Raw genomic sequence first — 23,534 nt, 5'->3', positions numbered from 1 at the left:
TTTAGAAAACATTCAGTATACAAATAAATACAAAGAAAAGCTAGTAATAGGTAAAGGAACATTCCGAACATTTCAATGAAAATATACCTATCTAAAAAACAAGATTCAGACACACTGCACTTACCTGCACTATTTTCCTCTGACATTACAGTGTGGCAGAGTGCAAGTAACCTAAGGAATTCATGCACTTTGGGATCACCCAGTTCAATGGATTCCATCAAATGGTGGTCAAAAAATTGAAATGTTCTGTCTGCTTGAGGGCTGACTGAGAAACCCATGGTCTCTTTTTTCTGTAGGAGAACAACAACAAAACTGTAGACTTCATTCCAACAAAAGTCTTTTAAAATTCAAAAACACTTCCTCTAAATATTTTTAGAGTTTGTATGACTTTTCAGCCTCCAAAGCCTGGCACCAAAATGGCTTTCTGTTTCCTCATTACTGTTAAATATCATCTTCCCACTTCAGATCCATGTAAGCCTTCATTACCAGAGCAATAAACCTTCCAAAAGCATATGGGGAAGAAAAAAAATCCAATGGCTGTACAAATTCTCAAATGTTTACTTCAACTCCAAAATACAAAGCAGCCCTAAAAACTGAAAGTTGCTTTCAAAACCTACTTGATGGAAAAACTTGACCTGACTTGAACTCTTTTTGGCAGCAACATCTGACCTGGAATAGTATATGCATAATTACAGACTTTTTAAAGTCTACTTAGCATGAATTAATATTTCAAGATATAAAAATATTAATGTGTTTGATTACAGAGTAATTCTCTGATCTCACTAAAGAAACTGCAAAATATTATGACAAAATTAAAATCAAGATCTTGAGATATTTGTACTCACACATTCACTGTGGCATAATTCACAATAGCCAAAAGGTAGAAACAACATTGGAGAAAGCAATGGCACCCAACTCCAGTACTCTTGCCTGGAAAATCCCATGGATGGAGGAGCCTGGTAGGCTGCGGTCCATGGGGTCGCTAAGAGTCGGACATGACTCAGCGAATTCACTTTCATTTTTCACTTTCATGCAATGGAGAAGGAAATGGCAGCCCACTCCAGTGTTCTTGCCTGGAGAATCCCAGGGACAGAGGAGCCTGGTGGGCTGCCATCTATGGGGTCCCACAGAGTCAGACATGACTGAAGCGACTTAGTAGCAGTAGCAGCAGAAACAACATAGGGCTTCCCTAGTGGTTCAGATGATAAAGAATCTGCCTGCAATGCAGGAGACTTGGGTTTGGTCCCTGGGTTGGAAAGATCCCCTGGAGAAGGGAATGGCTACGCACTCCAGTATTCTGGCCTGGAGAATTCCATGGACAGAGGAGCCTGGCAGGGTACAGTCTACGGGGACCACAAAGAGTCAGACATGACTAAGTGACTAACACTTTCACTTCACTTCAGAAACAAAAGAAACATCCATCAACTGATGAATAAAGAATATGTGGTTTTATATATCTATACACACACACACAAAGAATATTATTCAGCCATAAAAAAAGAACCTTGTCTTTATGCTGCAACATGAATGAACCTTGAGGACATTACATTAAAAGAAATAAATTACTCACAAAAGAATAAATATTGCATAATTCTATTTATGAGTGATTTATTTCTTTTAAGGAATTCATGCAGATATCTAATTATGTTAGTAGATATCTAACATAGAAAACTTCACAAAAACTGAGTGTAAAACAGCAGTTTCCAAGGACTAGAGGAATGGGGAAGTGGGGCATTGCAGTTCAATGAGAAATTACAGTTGCAGATGTACAAGGTGAAAAAGTTCTAGAGATCTGCAGTACACACTCAGTGATCATTGTTAATATGTTTACTGTCCACTTCAAAATTTGTTGATCACAAAAATGAAAGAAAAAGGATTAAAGATAGAACAAAATAGAAGATAATTTTAATATTAAATAAGATCTCTGTTAATTCACTGACTCATGGAAAGCATAAAATGTACTACTAATTTTTAAAAGTTTATTACTCAAAGGACTAGACCTGTGATAAGGTCTTTGCCAGAACAACTGATAAGAAAATACTTTTCAAATACACTCTGTCTTGGAGACTGCAAAATAATATTTTAAATATAATACTTAATATATCCAAGTACATGAGAATACATACCAGTATACAAGGTAGTCCATTAGCTGTGTTTATTTCAGAATCATAGAGACTTACTTTAATCAAAGATTGTTTTGTTCATGTAATAAAATTTTAAAATAGCTACCCAATAGGAGAAAAAATTGATCAACTCACTAGTACAAAGTAAAATACACACTGGCCTTAGACTTCCCTAAACCCCCTCCCCCTGACACCCAGGGAAGAAACCATGACTTGTAAAGATTATAGCCTGTCAGACTAGAAAAATAAATAGAAGGAATACAAATTGGAAAAGAAGTAAAACTGTCACTGTTTATAGATGACATGATACTGTACATACAAAGTCCTAAAGATGCTACCAGAAAACTACTAGAGCTAATCAATGAATTTATTAATGTCATTCAATGATTTAGTAATGTCATTCAATGATTTAGTAATGTCATTCAATTTAGTAATGTCATTCAACAGATAATTCTGAACTGCTATTTCTCATGAATGCCTCTTGAAACTGGAGGATACACTTCAGCCAAATAAAAGATAACCGGAAAAACAGTGGGAAAGGGAAAAGTAGTTAGTGCTAAGTACTGAATCTTATTAACTGAAGAACCAAATATAAAAGAAACAGATTAGGATTATAAAACAAAATGTATATGCTATATATATTGACTACATAGAAAGACTGCTTAAAAATTAGAAGGTCCTGATGTCCTCATTTTAGTATTTGAAGGTCAGAAGATACCATTTAAAAACTCAAATCAATTAAGAGAAATCTATGTACACTTAAGATTAAGAAGCATCATTAATAAAAATAGTAGGAAAATATGAGGGAAAGAAGGATAGACATAATAATTTCATCATTTTTCATATTAGGAAATTGATAGACACTCCTTACAAAAAAATAATTAAGAGTATTATACAAACTCTTGAAACTATACAGTGGAGAAACAATAAAATACTTTCCTAAATACCATAAGAGAAGCAAACACATAGGCTGTAGAATCTCTAGAGAATTATTAAAAATTATAAAGTATAATCTAAAATATTTAACAGATCCAATGTAATGGCCCTAACTCACTCACTAAAAAATTGCATGTAAAGTAAAAGCCAGTCCTATGCTGTGCATTCTTAAGAGACATATCTAAAACAAAGTTATTCAGTAATATTGAAAAAAAAGGTGGGCAAATGCAAATCAAAAGTTAACCAGGAGACATGATCTTAATATCAAATAATATTGCATCCATGACAAGGAGAATTAAATGACTCAAAGAACACATTCATGATAAAAATATAACTACTATGAACATCAATGCACCTCACAATAGCATCAATACTTATAAAATGAAGACTTCAGGCTATATAGGAGAGCTAGAGAAAGAGAGAGAGAAATTATCAGAATGCTTTTATTAACCTGTTTAATCCAAACAAATAACACAGATAAAAAATAATGAAATAGAAGACCTAAATAATATAATTAATAAGGTAGAATTAGATGACAATACAGCTAATTTTATACCTTAAAAACAGAGAATACATAAACTTTCATTTTAAGGACCCTGGAACACTGACAACAATTGATCATATTAAGCCACAAAGAAAACCCGAATAAATCCCCCAAAGTAGAAATACAAATCTATTCTCTTATTAAAAATATTATAAGGAAGGAGCAAGTCCCAACCTCTTTGAAATGTTTAGTTCTTCTCATGGTTCAGTGTGGCTATTCAAACTGTTATAACAAAAATTAAGATATTACAGGCCAAAATCCATGTAATAAAACTAAAGCAGTGTTCAGAGGGAAATTTATAGCCACAAATTCTTATACAAAAAAGGGAGAGAACAAATTTCTTTTTATTTTATTGAAGTACAGTTTATTTACAATGTTGTACTTAATTTCTCCTGTACAGCAAAGTGACTTTTTAAAAAGTCTTGTCAAAAATCAAAAACTTTGATTGTGCTAGTAAAGGTAGGAGAAAGCAGACACTATTGTACATTGCTTGTGACAGGGTAAATTGGCGGATAAATGTATACATACAACTGATTCACTCTGCTGTATAGCAGAAACTAATACAACAATGTAAATCAACAATATTCCAATAAAAATTAATTTTACAAAATAAAAAAATTGATAAAACATTGTGTTGGTGAGGGTAGGAGAAAGCAGGCATTCTTGTACATTGCTTGTGACAGGGTAAATTAGTGCAAATTCTAAAGAGGACAATTTGGAAATATTGATCAAATTACAAATGCACATACATTTTGACTTAGCAATCCCATTTCTAGAAATGGAACTTGTTAGAAAGTATAGGATCCATGTGATATAACACGTATACATGGTTACTTTTGTTGCATTTCCTTTACAAGCAAAATGTTGCAAATATTCTAAATGCCCATTCCTACCTCCTTACATAAGTTAAGGAACATCAACATAATAAAATATTATTCACAATAAAAAGAATTAGGGAGCCCTTTTTTCCCCACTTTTATAGAAGGATCTTGATCATTGCTAAGGAAGAAAGTTAAGCACAATAAGTATAGTTCACTACTACCTATGTAAAAAATTGAGAAATATATTTGATTATATATAATAAATATCTCTAACAGAGGGGAAACATAGACAGTGAACTCTGTGATTGGGAAACCTGGATAAGAAGGAAGTTTGGACCATACAAATCTTTTTTTTTAAAGTTACATATTTAGTAGCTACTCTGGTCATAGTGGAAATTAGGCTTCTAGGAACTCATCCTTTTTTAAAAGCATGTACAATTTGAAATTAAAAGTAAGAATGAACTTAATCACCTCCACACCTTAGTCATGTCAGTCTTCTGACCCCAGTCATCACACACTTCACCTGCCAAAACCAAAACTGAGAATTAAAAATAGATGAAATTGAAACTATATTTATACACTTAGTTTGAAGAAATATACTTGTTTATTAAAGCACCACTACTAGATGACATTATGAGTTCAAACCTAGACATTTTGAAGAGTGTTTTCAAATAGTAACAGTAGATATGGCAATTAACACAGAAAGATATTCATTTGCCCAAAACAGAACTAAAATCAGTACACATTAATACAAAATAAGCCATAATTCTGTTTTTCTGTAAATTTTATCATTCTGTTGTTACAATATCTGTGATGTTGGCACAAGGCAAATTTTTGTTTTTCACTTTATACACACTGTTGGGGAATCCAAAATGGTATGCAAGACAGACCAACTCTCATCAGTGCTGAAGCGTGGTGAGTACATCTTTGTCTATATTGGTCTGGCCAGATACATCTTTAATATCCATAATGGCAAGGTCAAATTAGCATGTAAACATTAAACAATGTCAGAGCCTTCTGTAGTCAGAGAACATAGCCACCCATCTGCCAAACATTTAAAAGTAACTATTCTTAATATAAAGCCAATATGGGCTTATTACAAATACATTGGAAAATACAGGGATTTTTAAAACAGGAATGAAAAATCTTTAAAAAAATTTTTCATTCCTGTTTCATGGATGACAGACTGAAAAACAGAACATAAAGTGACATGTGAAAATCACTCAGTTGTGTCCAACTCTGTGCGACCCCATGGATGATATAGCCCATGGAATTCTCCAGGCCAGAATACTGGCGTGGGAAGCCATTCTCTTCTCCAGGGGCACCTCATCCCAGGGATCGAGCCCTGATCTCCCACATGATTCAACTAAAACTAAAAAGTCAGCATAGTATAGTAGCAGTGTTAGTCATTCAGTCATGTACGACTATTTGTGACGCTGTGGACGGTAGCCCAACAGGCTGCTCTGTTCATGGAATTCTCCAGGCAAGAATACTGGAGTGGGTTGTCATTCCCTTCTTCAGGGGATCTTCCCAACCCAGGGACTGAACCCAAGTCTCCCGCATTGCAGGCAGATTCTTTATCCTCTGAGCCACCAGGGAACTCCATAGTAGGTTTTTAATTCAAATCTCTCTCGTTTCACTATTCAATACAAACATGCGTGCTAAGTCACTTCAGTTATGTGCAACCCTTTGGACTACTGCCTGACAGGTTTCTTTGCCCAGGGGACTCTCCAGACAAGAACACAGGAGTGGGTTGCCGTGCCCTCCTGAAAGGGATTTTCCCAACCCAGGGATCGAAATGGTGTCTCTTACATCTCCTGCAGGTTCTTTGCCACTAGAGAAGCCCCTCACCATACAAGAGTATGACCCCCAAAAAGCACTGATAAAGAGTTACTGGTGGTTTTTCTGGGGCTCAGGTATAAATCTAGAATACAGTGAGGCTGCTATATGAGAGGAATCCCTGGGTTAGTGAATGAACCTCACCCAGCACCTGGAATTTAGATACCAAACTCACCACAGTAATATTCTAGCCATTACCCCCTATGCTATAACTCTGATAAATGATAAAAGCAAACAAACTGTCTTTGTATAAAATGGTGTTCTCAGAGAAAGCCTCTTCATAAGACTGGTGACGACGCAAAGAAAAACTGAAGTCTAAGAAAATGATAGATCTGAGAAAGAAAACAGACCTTTAGGCAAATAAGAATAGATTATAAAAATTTCCCAAGGCCTGGATCTATGGCATAAACAAGGCCAACTGTATGGGGGGAAAATGATTCTGGAACAATGTATGAGTTCTTTAATAAGAATATATTTTACTGACATAATAAATTATAATAAATTGGAATGGCTTTATAAATGAAAGGACTAAAGGGCTTGTTAAATCTTTCCGTTACTTTCCTGCCTTTTATGAGGGAAATTACAAGCTATCAAAGATCATGGCATCTGGTCCCAACACTTCATGGGAAATAGACGGGGGAACAGTGGAAATAGTGTCAGACTTTATTTTCGGGGGCTCCAAAATTTCTGCAGATGGTGATAGCAGCCATGAAATAAAAAGACACTTACTCCTTGGAGGGAAAGTTATGACCAACCTAGACAGCATATTCAAAAGCAGAGATATTACTTTGCCAACAAAGGTCCATCTAGTCAAGGCTATGGTTTTTCCAGTGGTCATGTGTGGATGTGAGAGTTGGACTGTGAAGAAAGCTGAGCGCCAAAGAATTGATGCTTTTGAACTGTGGTGTTGGAAAAGACTCTTGAGAGTCCCTTGGCCTGCAAGGAGATCCAACCAGTCCATCCTAAAGGAGACCAGTCCTGGGTGTTCATTGGAAGGACTGATGATGAGGCTGAAACTCCAATACTTTGGCTACCTCATGCAAAGAGTTGACTCATTGGAAAAGATCCTGATGCTGGGAGGATTGGGGGCAGGAGGAGAAGACAACGACAGAGGATGAGATGGCTGGATGGCATCACTGACTCGATGCACATGAGTTTGAGTAAACTCTAGGAGTTAGTGATGGACAGGTGGACAGGGAGGTCTGGCGTGCTGATTCATGGGGTTGCAAAGAGTTGGACACGACTGAGCAACTGAACTGAACTGAATATCACAGGATTTGTAAATTTGGAGATTTGCAAAGATCTTGGGATATATATATTGTGAAAATCCAGGGACTTTTCTAATAACAGCCCCTGTGACAAATATCAGTTCAGTTCAGTCGCTCAGTTGTGTCTGACTCTTTGTGACCCCATTAATCGCAGCACATCAGGCCTCCCTGTCCATCACCAACTCCCAGAGTTCACTCAAACTCATGTCCATCGAGTCAGTGATGTCATCCAGCCATCTCATCCTCTGTCGTCCCCTTCTCCTCCTTCCCCTAATCCCTCCCAGCATCATAGTCTTTTCCAATGAGTGAACTCTTCACATCAGGTGGCCAAAGTACTGGAGTTTCAGCTTTAGCATCAGTGACAAACATATCTTCAAATAAATCTTGGTCCCCATGTCTTAAAGTTTCCTTAGGGTAATTTCCTAGAAGTGATATTGTTTCTATTATATTACCGATAAGTGCCATGGTAAAAGAATACAAAAGGCCTACAAAATTCAAAATGACTCCAATACTCCAACAAAATTTTTTCATTTAAACTGCTCCTGGGTTGTATTTATCAAAAGCATCTGAAAATAATATCAAAAGAAAAAATTTTAAGAAAAGGTTCTATTTTGTTTAGCATCTTCATAATATTAATAGTGATGTAAGAAAAATGTACAATGTAACTGAGGCCGTGTAGAAGTCCAGGTTGACTATTATCTGGTCTACTACCAGAGAAGGGTGGGGCAGGTGTGGACAGAAGAGAAGTGAGGAAACCATGGCAACCAGGGGTTATGGGGAGTGGAATAGCAGAGGGAGGTCTACAGATAGGAGAGTATGAAAATCAACTTTTATTTCTCAGTTTTGCTCAGGATCAAATTTTACTTTAAAATATTTGGCAATTTGTGAAGTTTTCCATCAGGAGACAAAGGAAAGTTTTCTCTCTCTTTCTTGGATTTTCTTTACTTCCTGAGATTTTTGTACTGAGAAACTGGACACTTGAGTTCAGTGAAGTGATACTGGGAATCCAGAGGAACCGGACAGCAGCCCTCTGGAGAGCTTCCATGCTCTCAGAAGGAACTGTCTGCTAAATGGCCTAAGTCGGGGCGACAGGGTCACATGTAACTAACTAGAAAGGCTGAAAATCCCCAACAGACCAGGTATCATAACAAAAGCATACAAACAGGAACTCAATATTGATGAAACAGCTTGTCTGACCACTAAAGGTAACCCTGTGCAGTGTGAATTTTCAGGAATGAATTGTAAATTCTTATAAACAAAGACACTAACATCAGTTGAGGGCTGTTAGGAAGCAAATATAAAATACTGCTTTCACTGAGATAAATCAGGCTCTGAAGAACTCCTCCTCCCTGGAATATGAGTCTATTAAGCACCACACAGTTTGAGCAACAAAAGGAACCTTGGACAGTATCTAAACTAACCCTCATGGGGTTACATGAATGGTAACAGATCCAAAGCTTTATCTGAATTATTCAACATTCACCCAATAATATTTAGCAAGTGTTTATTATGTGCCGACCACTCTGGTAGATGCTGGTGGTCTCTGTATTAATAAGAAAGCCAGAGATTTTTTTTATTTAAAAAAAATATAGGGTTTCTTAATTTTTTTAGGACTGTTAACAATAACAACAAAAAGAAAAGGTTTCTCTTACCATAGATTCTCCCATTAATGGAACATTTTTTAAAAGTCATGATGTTTTGAGTGAGGGTACCCGTCTTGTCAGAGAAAACATATTCAATCTGGCCTAGTTCCTCGTTGAGTGTGGTCGTTCGAGCTTCAGCAGGTGTTGCCTTCCTGGAGTAATACATCTTCCGATCCCAGTTTATAAAATAACTATGTCCCAGACGAATTACTTCCACACTTTCATCCATTTAAACGGAAAAAAAAAAGAGAAATACTCCATCAATCTCAGAACATACAAAGCTTTAGCAAAGCAAGAAGTCTGCCAATGTCTTCAGAGTTTAGAAGAAAATGTGAATGCTCTGTTTCCAGGTCCTAGTGACCTTCTGAGGCATCTCAGCATAGTCTTTTCATAAAATGTTCAGTCATTTCCTTATAGCACCTTGCAACAACGGCCTGACTTGGCATAAAGCCTTCAGGAAAGTTCCATCCTTCTCTATTTACATTAAACAGGCCCAGGCCCAGGGGAGATTTCTTGTGTAGCCTACCAGTTATTTGATGTGGCTTCATTTTACCAAAAGAGGTAAAAAGGAGTCCCTCCATGAAGCACTAAGCAAACCATAGTAGATATTGAGTAAAAACAAGGTGTATTGTCATATTACTTTGCCCATTTACCAGAAAAAGAGCATTGTCTTGTGATCTGGTGGTGATTTATGACTTTTCACTTCCAGGAGTGGAATTTCTAAAGCCAAGAGTATAATATTTTTCAGTCTTTGTCATACATAAGGACAGATCAACTTCCAGAAAAATTACAACAATGTAAGTTTCTACCATTAGATTATTGAAAATTATCTTTTAGTCTATGCCAAGTCAAATGGCATCTTATTACTGTTTATTGCATTTCTTTTCTTATCAATGAATCCAATATCTGTTTCAAGTTTTATTGGCCAGTTATGTCTTCCTGGAATTATCTAATTGCATTACCTTCCTAGTTCATCTTTCCTATTCAGGTTATCAGTGTATTTCTTATTGACTTGTATATATGGAATATATATCTATATACATTATATCAATATGTTACACAGTTTATCATTCATCTTTTAATTCTGTTTCCACTATTTTTGACACAAAGAACTTTTCCCTTTTTAATCAATCAAATTTATCAGTGGTTTATAGTTTCTGTTTATAGCTTCTTTGGGGGAATTTTTGCTTAGATAAGCCTTGCCTATGGCAAGATTATATATATATATATACACACACACACACACAGATATCTATACTTTTCTTCCAGTTCTTTAATTTTTCCACATTTAATTCCTTCTTGCAATTAGAATTTTCTAAGTATGACATGCATATGAGAAGCTAATTTCAATTTTTATCAAATGTATTCATTACCATTTGTTGAATAATAAATCCTTTCCCCTATTGTGTTAAGATGACTCCATGTCACATACAAATTACTTCCTCACTAGAATCTATTTCAGCCATTTCAATTTTGTTCCTTAATGTGTGATTTAATTTATCTCATGTTTTCCTTATTGTAGCTTTATAAAATTTGGCATATGAGGTAAGAAAATCTTCATTCTCTTCTTTTAAAAAAAATTCTTATCTGTAATCACTAATTTATTCCTCTTGATAAAATCAATGTGTTCATCAAATAAACTTTAGAATCACTGTATCAACTTTTTCATTAAAGTTACTTGAGACTTTTATTAAAGTTGTAATAAACTCAATTATTGGAAAAGAATGAATATTTTATAATAAATACAACTTGAACAAGGATAAATCTTCTGAGGAGTTCAACTTTGGAAAAGTACTTCTATTGGTAAAGAGTTTTAGTTTTGTTTTGTTGTGCTTTGTTTTTCACATAGGTCCATGCCATAGCTTGACAGATTTATTCCTAGACATTTTATCTTTTTATAGATAAGATAAATTTTAATTGCTTTGGTTTAATGTGTTTTTAATAAAAGAAGCGTTCCTTAATATTAAAAAAGTGATTATGTGACAAAAATCAACATTTCACTGAATTATTTTACTGAGTTTTACAGAGTTATTCTATGGATTTTTGAGGTTTATAATCACATTTTCTCTGCTCTTCCTCTTTAAAAGGTTTATTTTGGTTTTGTGTCTCATTTTTTTCATTAATATTTTAGTCGCAAGACTTGGACATTAACAAGGACATCCAGAACAGTATAAAATAGTAATGATAAAGCAAGGACTCATAGCTTATTTCTGATCTTAATGGGAATGAAGCTTTGGTTTTCTCATCTGTAAACTAAGTTGAAAGCAGCCTGATTATGCTAACTCTGAACATTTAACTCCTAAAAGACAAAAGATGACACCCAAGTTCTTTCTGCACATTAAATCCTGTACATCATTGACAAACCATTAGCCAGACTCATCAAGAAACAAAAGGAGAAAAATCAAATCAATAAAATTAGAAATGAAAATGGAGAGATCACAACAGACAACACAGAAATACAAAGGATCATAAGAGACTACTATCAGCAATTATATGCCAATAAAATGGACAACGTGGAAAAAATGGACAAATTCTTAGAAAAGTACAACTTTCCAAAACTGAACCAGGAAGAAACAGAAAATCTTAACAGATCCATCATAAGCACTGAAATTGAAACTGTAATCAGAAATCTTCCAGCAAACAAAAGCCCAGGTCCAGACAGCTTCACAGCTGAATTCTACCAAAATTTACAGAAGAGCTAACACCTGTCCTACTCAAACTCTTCCAGAAAATTGCAGACAAAGGTAAACTTCCAAACTCATTCTATGAGGCCACCATCACCCTAATAGCAAAACCTGACAAAGATGCCACAAAAAAAGAAAACTACAGGCCAATATCACTGATGAACATAGATGCAAAAATCCTTAACAAAATTCCAGCAACCAGAATCCAACAACACATTAAAAAGATCATACATCATGACCAAGTGGGCTTTATCCGAGGGATGCAAGTATTCTTCAATATCCACAAATCAATCATTGTAATACACCACATTAACAAATTGAAAAATAAAAGCCATATGATTATCTCAATAGATGCAGAGAAAGCCTTTGACAAAATTCAACATCCATTTATAATAAAAACTCTCCAGAAAGCAGGAATAGAAGGAACATACCTCAACATAATAAAAGTGACATATGACAAACCCACAGCAAACATTATCCTCAATGGTGAAAAATCAAAAGCATTTCCCCTAAAGTCAGGAACAAGACAAGGGTGCCCACTTTCACCATTACTATTCAACATAGTTTTGGAAATTTGGGCCACAGCAATCAGAGCAGAAAAAGAAATCAAAGGAATCCAAATTGGAAAAGAAGTAAAACTCTCACTCTTTGCAGATGACATGATCCTCTACATAGAAAACCCTAAAGACTCCACCAGAAAATTACTAGAGCTAATCAATGAATATAGTAAAGTTGCAGGATATAAAATCAACACACAGAAATCCCTTGTATTCCTATACACTAATAATGAGAAAATAGAAAGAGAAATTAAGGAAAAAATTCCATTCACCACTGCAATGAAAAGAATAAAATACTTAGGAATATATCTACCTAATGGAGAAGGCAATGGCACCCCACTCCAGCACTCTTGCCTGGAGAATCCCATGGATGGAGGAGCCTGGTGGGCTGCAGTCCATGGGGTCACCAAGAGTCAGACACGACTGAGCGACTTCACTTTTGCTTTTCACTTTCATGCACTGGAGAAGGAAATGGCAACCCACTCCAGTGATCTTGCCTGGAGAATCCCAGGGATGGGGGAGCCAGGTGGGATGCCGTCTATGGGTCATACAGAGCTGGACACGACTGAAGCGACTTAGCAGCAGCAGCAGTATATATAGAAAACTATAAAACACTGGTGAAAGAAATCAAAGAGGACACTAATAGATGGAGAAATATACCATGTTCATGGATTGGAAGAATCAATATAGTGAAAATGAGTATACTACCCAAAGCAATCTATAGATTCAATGCAATCCCTATCAAGCTACCAACGGTATTTTTCACAGAGCTAGAACAAATAATTTCACAATTTGTATGGAAATACAAAAAATCTCAAATAGCCGAAGCAATCTTGAGAAAGAAGAATGGAACTGGAGGAAATCAACCTGCCTGACTTCAAGCTCTACTACAAAGCCACAGTCATCAAGACAGTATGGTACTGGCACAAAGACAGACATATAGATCAATGGAACAAAATAGAAAGCCCAGAGATAAATCCACACCTATGGACACCTTATCTTCGACAAAGGAGGCAAGAATATACAATGGATTAAAGACAATCTCTTTAACAAGTGGTACTGGGAAAACTGGTCAACCACTTGTAAAAGAATGAAACTAAAACACTTTCTAACAGCACACACAAAAATAAACTCAAAATGGATTAAAGATCTAAATGTAAGACCAGAAACTATACAACTCCTAGAGGAGAACATAGGCAAAACACTCTCTGCCATAAATCACAGCAGGATCCTCTATGACCCACCTCCCAGAATATTGGAAATAAAAGCAAAAATAAACCAATGGGACCTAATTAAAATTAAAAGGTTCTACACAACAAAGGAAATTATAAGCAAAGTGAAAAGACAGCCTTCAGAATGGGAGAAAATAACAGCAAACGAAGCAACTGACAAAGCAGAATTAATCTCAAGAATATACAAGCAACTCATGCAGCTCAATTCCAGAGAAATATATGACCCAATCAAAAAATGGGCCAAAGAACTAAACAGATATTTCTCCAAAGGAGACATACAGATGGTTAACAAATGCATGAAAAGATGCTCAACATCACTCATTATCAGAGAAATGCAAATCAAAACCACAATGATGTACCGGTCAGAATGGTGGCTATCCAAAAGTCTACAAGCAATAAATGCTGGAGAGGGTGTGGAGAAAGGGGAACCCTCTTACACTGTTGATGGGAATGCAAACTAGTACAGCCACTATGAAGAACAGTGTGGAGATTCCTTAAAAAATTGGAAATAGAACTGCCATACAACCCAGCAATCCCACTGATGGGCGTACACACTGAGGAAACCAGAACTGAAAGAGACACGTGTACCCCAATGTTCACCACGGCACTGTTTATAATAGCCAGGACATGGAAGCAACTTAGATGTCCATCAGCAGATGAATGGATAAGAAAGCTGTGTTACATATACACAAGGGAGTATTAGTCAGCCATTAAAAAGAATACATTTGAATCAGTTCTAATGAGGTGGATGAAACTGGAGCCTATTATACAGAGTGAAGTAAGCCAGAAAAACACCAATACAGTATACTAATGCATATATATGGAATTTAGAAATATGGTAAAGATAACCCTGTATGCGAGACAGCAAAAGAGACACAGATGTATAGAAGAGTCTATTGGACTTTGTGGGAGAGGGTAAGGGTGGGATGATTTTGGAGAATGGCATTGAAACATGTATAATATCATATGTGAAATGAATTTCCAGTCCAAGTTTGATGCAAGATACAGGATGCTCAGGGCTGGTGCACTGGGATGACCCAGAGGGATGGTATGGGGAGGGAGGTGGGAGTAGGGTTCAGGATGGGGAACATGTGTACACCCGTGGCGGATTCATGCTGATGTATGGCAAAACCAATCCAATATTGTAAAGTAATTAGCCTCCAATTAAATATTTATATTTAAAAAAATAAATAAATCCTATACGTCTAGTTCTATAAGTACATGACATACCTACATCTCCCTCTCCAGAAATGGTATGGTATCAGTTCATTTTCTATTTAAACGGTAATACTTTTTTTTCACACAAACTATAAAAGCACACTGTAACTCTGTAGAATCATAAAAACAAATGTCATACTCTGCATGTATTTATTTATACATTACCCAGTTATAATCTAATCTTAATTTCACTCCCACTCCACTTCCTTGTAAGTTTCTTGCTAGCTGTTCTAATCAGCTTTGTTCTTCCTATTCCATTCACTCAGAAAGCATTAGCACTTATCATAAACTAGCCACATTGCCTGACCTGTCATAAGTGGTCAGTTAGTGTTGAATGAGTGAATCCTGACCCTTATTCCCCAATTTTACCAGTAAGGACATTAAGACCTACAGAGGTTGTGAATAACCCAAGGTCACACAATTAATCCCAGAACCAAGACTAGAATTCAGGCATCTGGTAAAGTCAATGCATACCAGACCTGGAGAGTGCCATAAAAAATGGCATTATGCATTGTCATAATGCAAGTAACTGTTCAATCACTAGACATTTTCATTTATTTAAAGGTAAAACATCTCCCTAAAAATCTAAGCAAAATGAATGGAGAACAGAATTTAATCCTGTGTTGTGGTTCAAGTTGGTGGAAGTATTCTTAATTAATTTTAATTCTTAGACCTTAAAATAGTCTGTAGAGAAGAAGGTATCCATTTTGTTTGGAAAAGGAGGATTTAGGAGAGTCACAATGGAACATTCACCCCTTTGCTTTATAATAGCAGAGAAAAGGATACAAATGTTCCAGAGTTAGTATAATCAAACTGCTTAGTGTTTTCTGCCTGGATGCTTAAAGAGCAGGGCTTATGATTTCCCCCATTCTGTGGCAAAATAAGCAATATGGAAACAAGTTTCTTTTGCTTTGGAAAAAATAGCTAATTCCTTGGGAGTACAGCTATTACATTTCTTAAGATGATGTATTAAGAAACTGTAGCAGGTTATATTTTAACACTATAGATAAACTGACAGCATAGAAATACCCTGCCAAAATCAACATATTATGCTCACATGGAATTGTTAACCATTCAAGGTAAATTCTGCACTGTTATCCTTCAGTGACACAGCACTAATTTATTTGTTGAACCTTTGGAAACCTTAGTAGAAAACCTTCATCCCTCTAATCAGAAATACTTGGACTTCTCTTTTTCCAGATCTTGGTGTGAGCAACCTGAAATCCCCTAGAATGCTTTTTGCCTCAACTTTTTGTCAAGCTGACTTCAGATCACTGTTCCTATTTGGTGAGGAAAAAAGCTCATATTATCTTCATCAATACCATGGCTTACCAACAAGTAAAAAATTCTAGTGTCTTTTGATGTCTTGGCTGATTAATAAACCATGTACAACTTAGACATAGACATTGTGCCAAGTGTTAGAAGACTTGGGTTTGGATCTTGGTTCTATCCCTAATCAGCTTTACAATCCTGAGAAAATCATCTCATTTATGAAAGAAGTTCAACAGCAATGACTTCAAAAGATTTTGGGAGGGGGAGACGTAAATGAGATAATGTATGTGAAAGCACTTTATGTAAAATACAAATGTCTATTTTATATTAACTGTCTAGAGGTAAGGTGATGTTATCTGGAGCAGAAAGTAACTCAGGAGTCAATTATTTTAATCCTCTCGTTTTACAGCAAGTGTTTCCTAGGCAAATGAGGGCACAGAGAAGCCAAGTACTTTCTCCAAGGTCACACAGATATTAGTGGCAATGATAATGTCAGAATGTGAACTTGGACTATTCCAAACAGGTTTTCTTTCTGCCACTGCAGGGAACACATTAGAAGGAAAAAGGACCTGGGAATCTTGGTCTTCAAAAAATATTAGAAATCATAAAATGAAAAATGCCAATACACTTCAAAGAAAGAGTATATACAGAATATACTTCCTTTGTGAGGACACATGAAACTGCTCATGTGCAGATGGTAAGTCACTCTGAGCAACTATTGTTCATTTCCACATAAAAGGAAAGCTATAAAAGCTGACCATAGCTCCTTTGGCAAAGAGCAAGATTTACTACAGACTTTAAAATTGGATACAAGCATGAGAGGTCCTCAGAATCAAAGACAAGCCAGTAGGATACATTTTAAATAGAGCCCACTCTGACCACAGTTCCAGAAGGCCCAAAGTAATTTGTGGTGTTGTGGCCACATGCCACTATTTCAAGTCAATTTCCCACAACTTGACATTTCAGTTTCCTGACTGCTATCCAAATAAGGGTGGATTTTGTGCATTAAACTTCCCTAGCTTCATCCGAGTGAGGATTTTGGAAAGAGAGAAAAAGAAGCTCATAAAAATTAGTAGGGATTTAGAGCTGGTGATTTTGTGTATTGTTAAAATACTGGTGATGAGGAACGTCAAACAACCAAGTCTCATCTTGGCTCCAGTGTCTTTGGGATTGTCTGCCTCAGTCTTGGCAGGATTAGGATCAAAATTGTCTCAGGTACAGATTCTAGGGCCAACTTCTAACTTTTATCAAACACATACATAAACACACACACTCACAGAGTGCTTATGTATAGATAGACAGGCAGACCATTTTAGCCCTAGTTTACAGGACCAAATCTAGAAATGACAAATCAAGTTGCAGAGGGAGTAATAAGCCAAACTTCTTTTTTAACAATGAATAAGCACCAATGACTATATTTCTACCCCTTCATGTATTCACTGATAGTTACTAATAAAAATAGAAAGAATTAATATTCACTGAGCTCTTATAATGTGTCAGGATTTGTCTAAGAGCATTACAGTTTTGCTTACTCTCTATACTACCTTTTAAAGTAGAACTATTACTTTCTCCATGTATAAAACGAGGACACTGAGGTACCAGGAAGTAAAGTAACTTGCTCAAGGTTATGGAACTAGAAAGTGGTAGCACAGGGTCTAAATCCTGGCATCTCGATGCCAAGAAGGCATCATCTCAATAGATCCCCCCAAATATTTTTCTGTTTCTTTCCCAACATCAACTCAATTCTAACATTAGGTTGCACAAGACTACACAGTAGCCTGTGTATTCCAGAGAAAAACATTACTAAGAAACCAAATCAAATCAAGAAGAAAATAAAATGCATCTATTGTTAATTTGAAAATGTACAACTTAAGCAGATTAAACAGCTTAGTTGCCGCATTTGTAACAGATGCAGCAGATCATGAGCAGTTAGAGACTTCTCTCTCACTGCTTTAATTTTAAGACAAACAAAAATGATTACATAGAACACAGGCTTTTGACAAAATGGTTTCAAAGAACAAACTCTCATCTTACCTCACATATAATGAAATGGGTACCACTGTATTAAGGATAATAATATATGACCAGAATGTTAAGAATCCCGAGAACACAGAGTTCTTCTCTCGTTCATTTGAAAAGAGGAAGGTTCTGAATTGGTCCCCAACTTGATTCTCCCAGATTGAATTTCCAATCGCAAGAATAGTTCCCAAGCATATCAGAAACCCAAAAATCTGAAATGAATATATAAGTCTAGTTAAGGTTAACTTGAATCCCAACTGGTCATATCAACACAATGTATTTACACTTCTAATTCCAATTGTTATTTGAAAATCAAGTTATACAAAGCTCATCTAATTATCATTAATCATATGAGTAAAATGTAATATGCTTACACTGGGAACTTGGCTAAATATTTTACATATACATTTTCTCACTTAATTCTCCCATTGACTTTCTGAGATAGGAAAAAACATTCACACTTTCCAGGCCAAAAACAAAACAAAAAACAAACAGGTTATATAACTTGTTTATGGCCACAAAGCTAATAACTTCACATCCTCTATTTGTGAAGTATGCATATGTTTGGAAGCCCAAAGATTAAGGGCTAATCTTTGGTGCAGTGCTAAAGAGTCTGCTGCCAGTGCAGGAGACACAAGAGACATGGGTTCCCTACCTGGGTCAGGAAGATCCACTACAGTAGGAAATGGCAACCCACTCCAGTATTCTTGTCTGGAAAATTCCATGTACAGAGGAGCCTGGAGGGCTACAGTCCATGGGCTCGCAAAGAGTTGGACATGACAACGCGCAGGTGTGCACGCACACACACACGCACACACACACACAGAAGTACAAGATCATATGTCCTGACTTGCTCTAGTCAGTTCCAGTTTACATCTACTGTCAGCTGTAATATTAACAGTATTCCCTTCTTTCACCTTCAAAAGCATCCTGGTAAATGATAAATTATATGGTAACCCAAGGCACAAAAGCAAAAGGAAGAAAACATCAGTAATAAAAGACTGTCTCAGACTAGTCAGGTCTCTTGGCTACAAGTCTAGCTGCACAATGTTTCCTTGAAGTCAACAAGAAAGATAAGGGTTAGTTAGAATACTGCATGACATACACTAAAAATTTTCAGGTTGCCTTTGAGATTCAAAAAAAAGTAGAAAGCAACCTTGAAATTGTTAGCCAATTCCAGATTTGCAAATACTCTATCAGTATTAGCGAAGCAGACATTTTGGAGGTAATGAGGCCCCAAATGGAAAATCTCCAAATACAAATTCCACAAAAAGAATGACGATTTCTGAAAGAAATCTCATCAGAATGTAAGAAACATATTAAGATAATGATTGTGATACTGCCTAATTTTGTTATAATAACTTACCCATAGGACTAGAGTATTCATCAGTCTATCAATGCTTGTCCTCTTAAACTTTGTCTTACCACTGTTCTGCATTAGTTTAGTGTCAGGACCTGCAAAAGAAAAAAGGAAAGAAAAATAACTTTGAAATGATTAGATTATATATTATTATTATTATTATTATTATTATTATTAATTCCTAAGAATATCAAATGTTCCTGAAAGGAAAATAATGTTTTTCCAAAATAATTTGTTTTATAAGAGTAGGATTATTTATGTTTATTTATGTTTATGATGATGCCGCACAATTGCACTCATCTCACATGCTAGTAAAGCAATGCTCAAAATTCTCCAAGCCAGGCTTCAGCAATATGTGAACCATGAACTCCCTGATGTTCAAGCTGGTCTTAGAAAAGGCAGAGGAACCAGAGATGAAATTGCCAACATCCAGTGGATCATGGAAAAAGCAAGAGAATTCCAGAAAAACAAAGCCTTTGACTGTGTGGATCACAACAAACTGTGGAAAATTCTGAAAGAGATGGGAATACCAGACCACCTGACCTGCCTCTTGAGAAACCTATATGCAGGTCAGGAAGCAACAGTTAGAACTGGACATGGAACAACAGACTGGTTCCAAATTGGGAAAGGAGTACATCAAGGCTGTATGTTGTCACCTTGCTTATTTAACTTATGTGCAGAGTACATCATGAGAAACACTGGGCTGGAAGAAGCACAAGCTGGAATCAAGAGTGCCGGGAGAAATAGCAACAACCTCAGATATGCATATGACACCACCCTTATGGCAGAAAGCAAAGAGGAACTAAAGAGCTTCTTGATGAGAGTGAAAAAGTTGGCTTAAAGCTCAACATTCAGAAAACTAAGATCATGGCATCCAGTCCCATCACTTCATGGGAAATAGATGGGGAAACAGTGGAAACAGGGTCAGACTTTATTTTGGGGGGCTCCAAAATCACTGCCGATGGTGACTGCAGCCATGAAATTAAAAGACGCTTACTCCTTGGAAGAAAAGTTATGACCAACCTAGACAGCATATTAAAAAGCAGGGACATTACTTTGCCAACAAAGGTCCGTCTAGTCAAATCTATGGTTTTCCCAGTAGCCATGTATGGATGTGACAGTTGGACTATAAAGCAAGCTGAGCACAGAAGAATTGATGCTTTTGAACTGCGGTATTGGGGAAGACTCTTGAGAGTCCCTTGAACTGTAAGGAGATCCAACCAGTCCATCCTAAAGGAGATCAGTCGTGAGTGTTCATTGGAAGGACTAATGTTGAAGCTGAAACTCCAATAGTTTGGCCACCTCATGCGAAGAGCTGCCGCATTTGAAAAGACCTTGATGCTGGGAAAGATTGAGGGCAGGAGGAGAAGGGGACAACAGAGGATGAGATAGTTGGATGGCATCACCAACTCAATGCACATGAGTTTGGCTGAACTCTGGGAGTTGGTGATGGACAGGGAGGCCTGGAGTGCTGCAGTTCAGGGGGTCGCAAAGGGTCAGACATGACTGAGCAATTGAACTGATGATGAAACAACTGATTCTCAACTGATGTTTTTAACAATCCTGGAAACTGCAAGAGAATTTATCTCCTTAGAATGGGATAAATCCACACATAATTTGTAGCTAAAAGGTTTAAGAAATGCTATCTTCCAAAAATCTATGTATGGATGTGCTTATAGTTTGAAGCAATTAAAGTCAATCACATAGAGGAATGATTTGGAAGTGTTTAAAAGAATGTCGTAATAAACACAATTCAGAACACTGAAGCCCAAAATGGAAAGTTAAAAAAATCAAATGCTGGATGTGTTTCCAAAAAAAGATTTTTGGTGGCTTTAATGGAGAAACTCCAAACAATACAACAGCAAGTAATTTAAACCTTTATTGGGTATATTGCACACTGTTTATATGATATGCATTTTTGTAAGGGCAAGAATTGTCTTAAATATGGTGTTGAGATTTATTTCAAGTAATCCTTTTAAATCTCATGTTAAATATTTACTAACTGCCTTGTTCAAGAAATTCTAAGAATATTATTAGCTGCTTTAGAGGTAGATTATTAGATGACTAACAAAGAATATTAGATTATATTGCTAAGTAAATTTCTTATAAACAAAGATGCTCAATAGAAGTGATCACATTTTAATTATATCTGATTTCCCTAGTCTTCCCTCTCTATACCATCTTCCCACAATTGCCACTAATCCATGTACCCACTTAATAGAGGAGGAGAGGGGGAAGGAGAGAAAGGGGGTACACATGGATTATACATCATTCTAGAAGCCAAGAAACAATGGGAACATTCTTAAAAGACTCCTTTACTTAAAAGACAAATTGGAGTAAAGACTGGGGTCTCATAACAATTCAGTCTTGAGTTAGAAATTGTACCCCAGTGTCCTTTTCCCAGCCAATACTGGGCAAAGAAGACCACCCAGTTTTTCCCAGAATCGTTTATTAAAGTCATCTGGACATTGAGGGTGGGAAGCATTTCTTTTAGCAAAGATCATAAAGGGCAAATAAAGTTTGTGATTGCTAAAAGCTGAAATATTGACAGACCAGTTTTGTGCTAAAAATTTACATTTCTTAGGCATACATACACACAGACTAGCAAAGAATCTGTTTAATGAGTTCTTAAGTACTTATTTAAATATAGCCACAGATGTTAAGATACACATCTCTTCTTCCCCTCATAGTCAAGATTTTGAAAGAATTTTCTATACCCTTCAGCCTCTGATTCTTTGTCTCCAACTCATTTCTCAAGCTAGTTTCTGAGCCAATCACTCTACCAAAACAGATCTGGCATTGTCATCTCTATCTTCCATGCCTTCTTTGACCTCTCAGCAGACTTCGACACTGTTGACTATTTCATCCTTTTGAAACACACTCTTCCCTTAGCTTCTGTTTTAGAATGTTCTGCTATTCCTCCTACCTCTTTGATAGCTTCTTCTTTGTCTTCCATTATGCTCACTCCTTTCTTCTCAACCATTAAACAGTGAGACTTCTTAAGAATTAAGTACAGACCATCTTCTCTTCCTTTTCAACCCACCTTCCCTGAGAAATCTAAGATCATAGCTCTAGTTAACATCTGTAGACCAAATGTGTATCTTCAGTTCAGATCGCTCCTCTGAGCTCTAAACTTATATATTTCATTGCCTATATGATATCTTCCCCTGGATCTTTCTAAGGCCCCTCAAGTGGCCCTGGTCCAGCCTAGCTTGAGCTCTTTCTCCAGGGTTCCTTATCTCAATGAATGGCACCACTATCCATTCAGTTGTGAAAGGTGGGAGAAACCTCAGAATCTAATCTATCCCATGACTCCCACTCTAATGTAAAGTATCATCATCTCTCAACTGGACTTCATGTAGGAAAAGCCTAGCAACTTTGTCTCCTGCATCTACTACCATCCTATGTATACACTTTTTCCTGGATCCTATTGACCAACTTTAAAAATATTACAGGCAAAAGCAAAACTTTCCAGTTTAACACATACACATATCATCTGCGTGAAAAACTGACAATGGCTCCTCAATGCTCTTAGGATAAAGACCAAAATTCTGGATACAGACCATAAGGGTCCTGGATGGTCCAACCTCTATCCCTGTCTCTAGGCACATGTTCACCTCTATTCTCCAAGTTTTCCAAGTTCCACACTGGCCTTAAGTTTTGCCTTTTTTTTTTTAACCTCCCCAGCCTCATTCCCACCATAGGGCCTTTGCCTGTGGTATGCCTTTTAGCTAGCTTGTTCTTTCCCCTCAGATTCCTCCACCATATACTCTTGTGAGTTCATGTTCTTTTTCTTCAGAGTACTTTTCTCAGTTTGATATTATACACTCATTACTATAATTATTTAAGAGTAATGTCTTTCTTTCCTACCAGACTCAAATCACATGAGTGAAGGGACTGCACTTTTCTTGGTCACATTCTTGCAAAAAAGTAAGTAGCACAGTGCATGCCACATAGCAGGTATCCTGTAAGTAACTATTTAATGAATGAATTTGTTTATTAAGTACCTACAATGTTT

General features: G+C 36.4%; 1 protein-coding gene across 6 annotated transcripts in view; it reads right to left on the bottom strand.

Annotated features, from left to right (window-relative positions):
• The window catches only part of ATP8B4 (ATPase phospholipid transporting 8B4 (putative)), a 293,676-nt gene that overhangs the window by 91,551 nt on the left and 178,591 nt on the right, over positions 1 to 23,534 (bottom strand). For all 6 annotated transcript variants that reach the window (XM_069596531.1, XM_069596528.1, XM_069596532.1 and 3 more), the window contains 5 exons: positions 19,523 to 19,611; positions 18,172 to 18,368; positions 9,184 to 9,392; positions 4,904 to 4,947; positions 125 to 290 (listed from right to left, as the gene is read on the bottom strand). In XM_069596531.1, coding sequence (XP_069452632.1) covers positions 125 to 290; positions 4,904 to 4,947; positions 9,184 to 9,392; positions 18,172 to 18,368; positions 19,523 to 19,611 — 705 coding nt within the window. The remainder of the gene's footprint in view (positions 1 to 124; positions 291 to 4,903; positions 4,948 to 9,183; positions 9,393 to 18,171; positions 18,369 to 19,522; positions 19,612 to 23,534) is intronic.

The sequence above is a fragment of the Ovis canadensis genome, chromosome 7, assembly GCF_042477335.2.
Source record: "Ovis canadensis isolate MfBH-ARS-UI-01 breed Bighorn chromosome 7, ARS-UI_OviCan_v2, whole genome shotgun sequence".
In the NCBI taxonomy this organism is placed as follows: domain Eukaryota; kingdom Metazoa; phylum Chordata; class Mammalia; order Artiodactyla; family Bovidae; genus Ovis; species Ovis canadensis.
The sequence above is the reverse complement of the archived record's forward strand: the minus strand, read 5'-3'. Positions and strand labels throughout refer to the sequence as shown.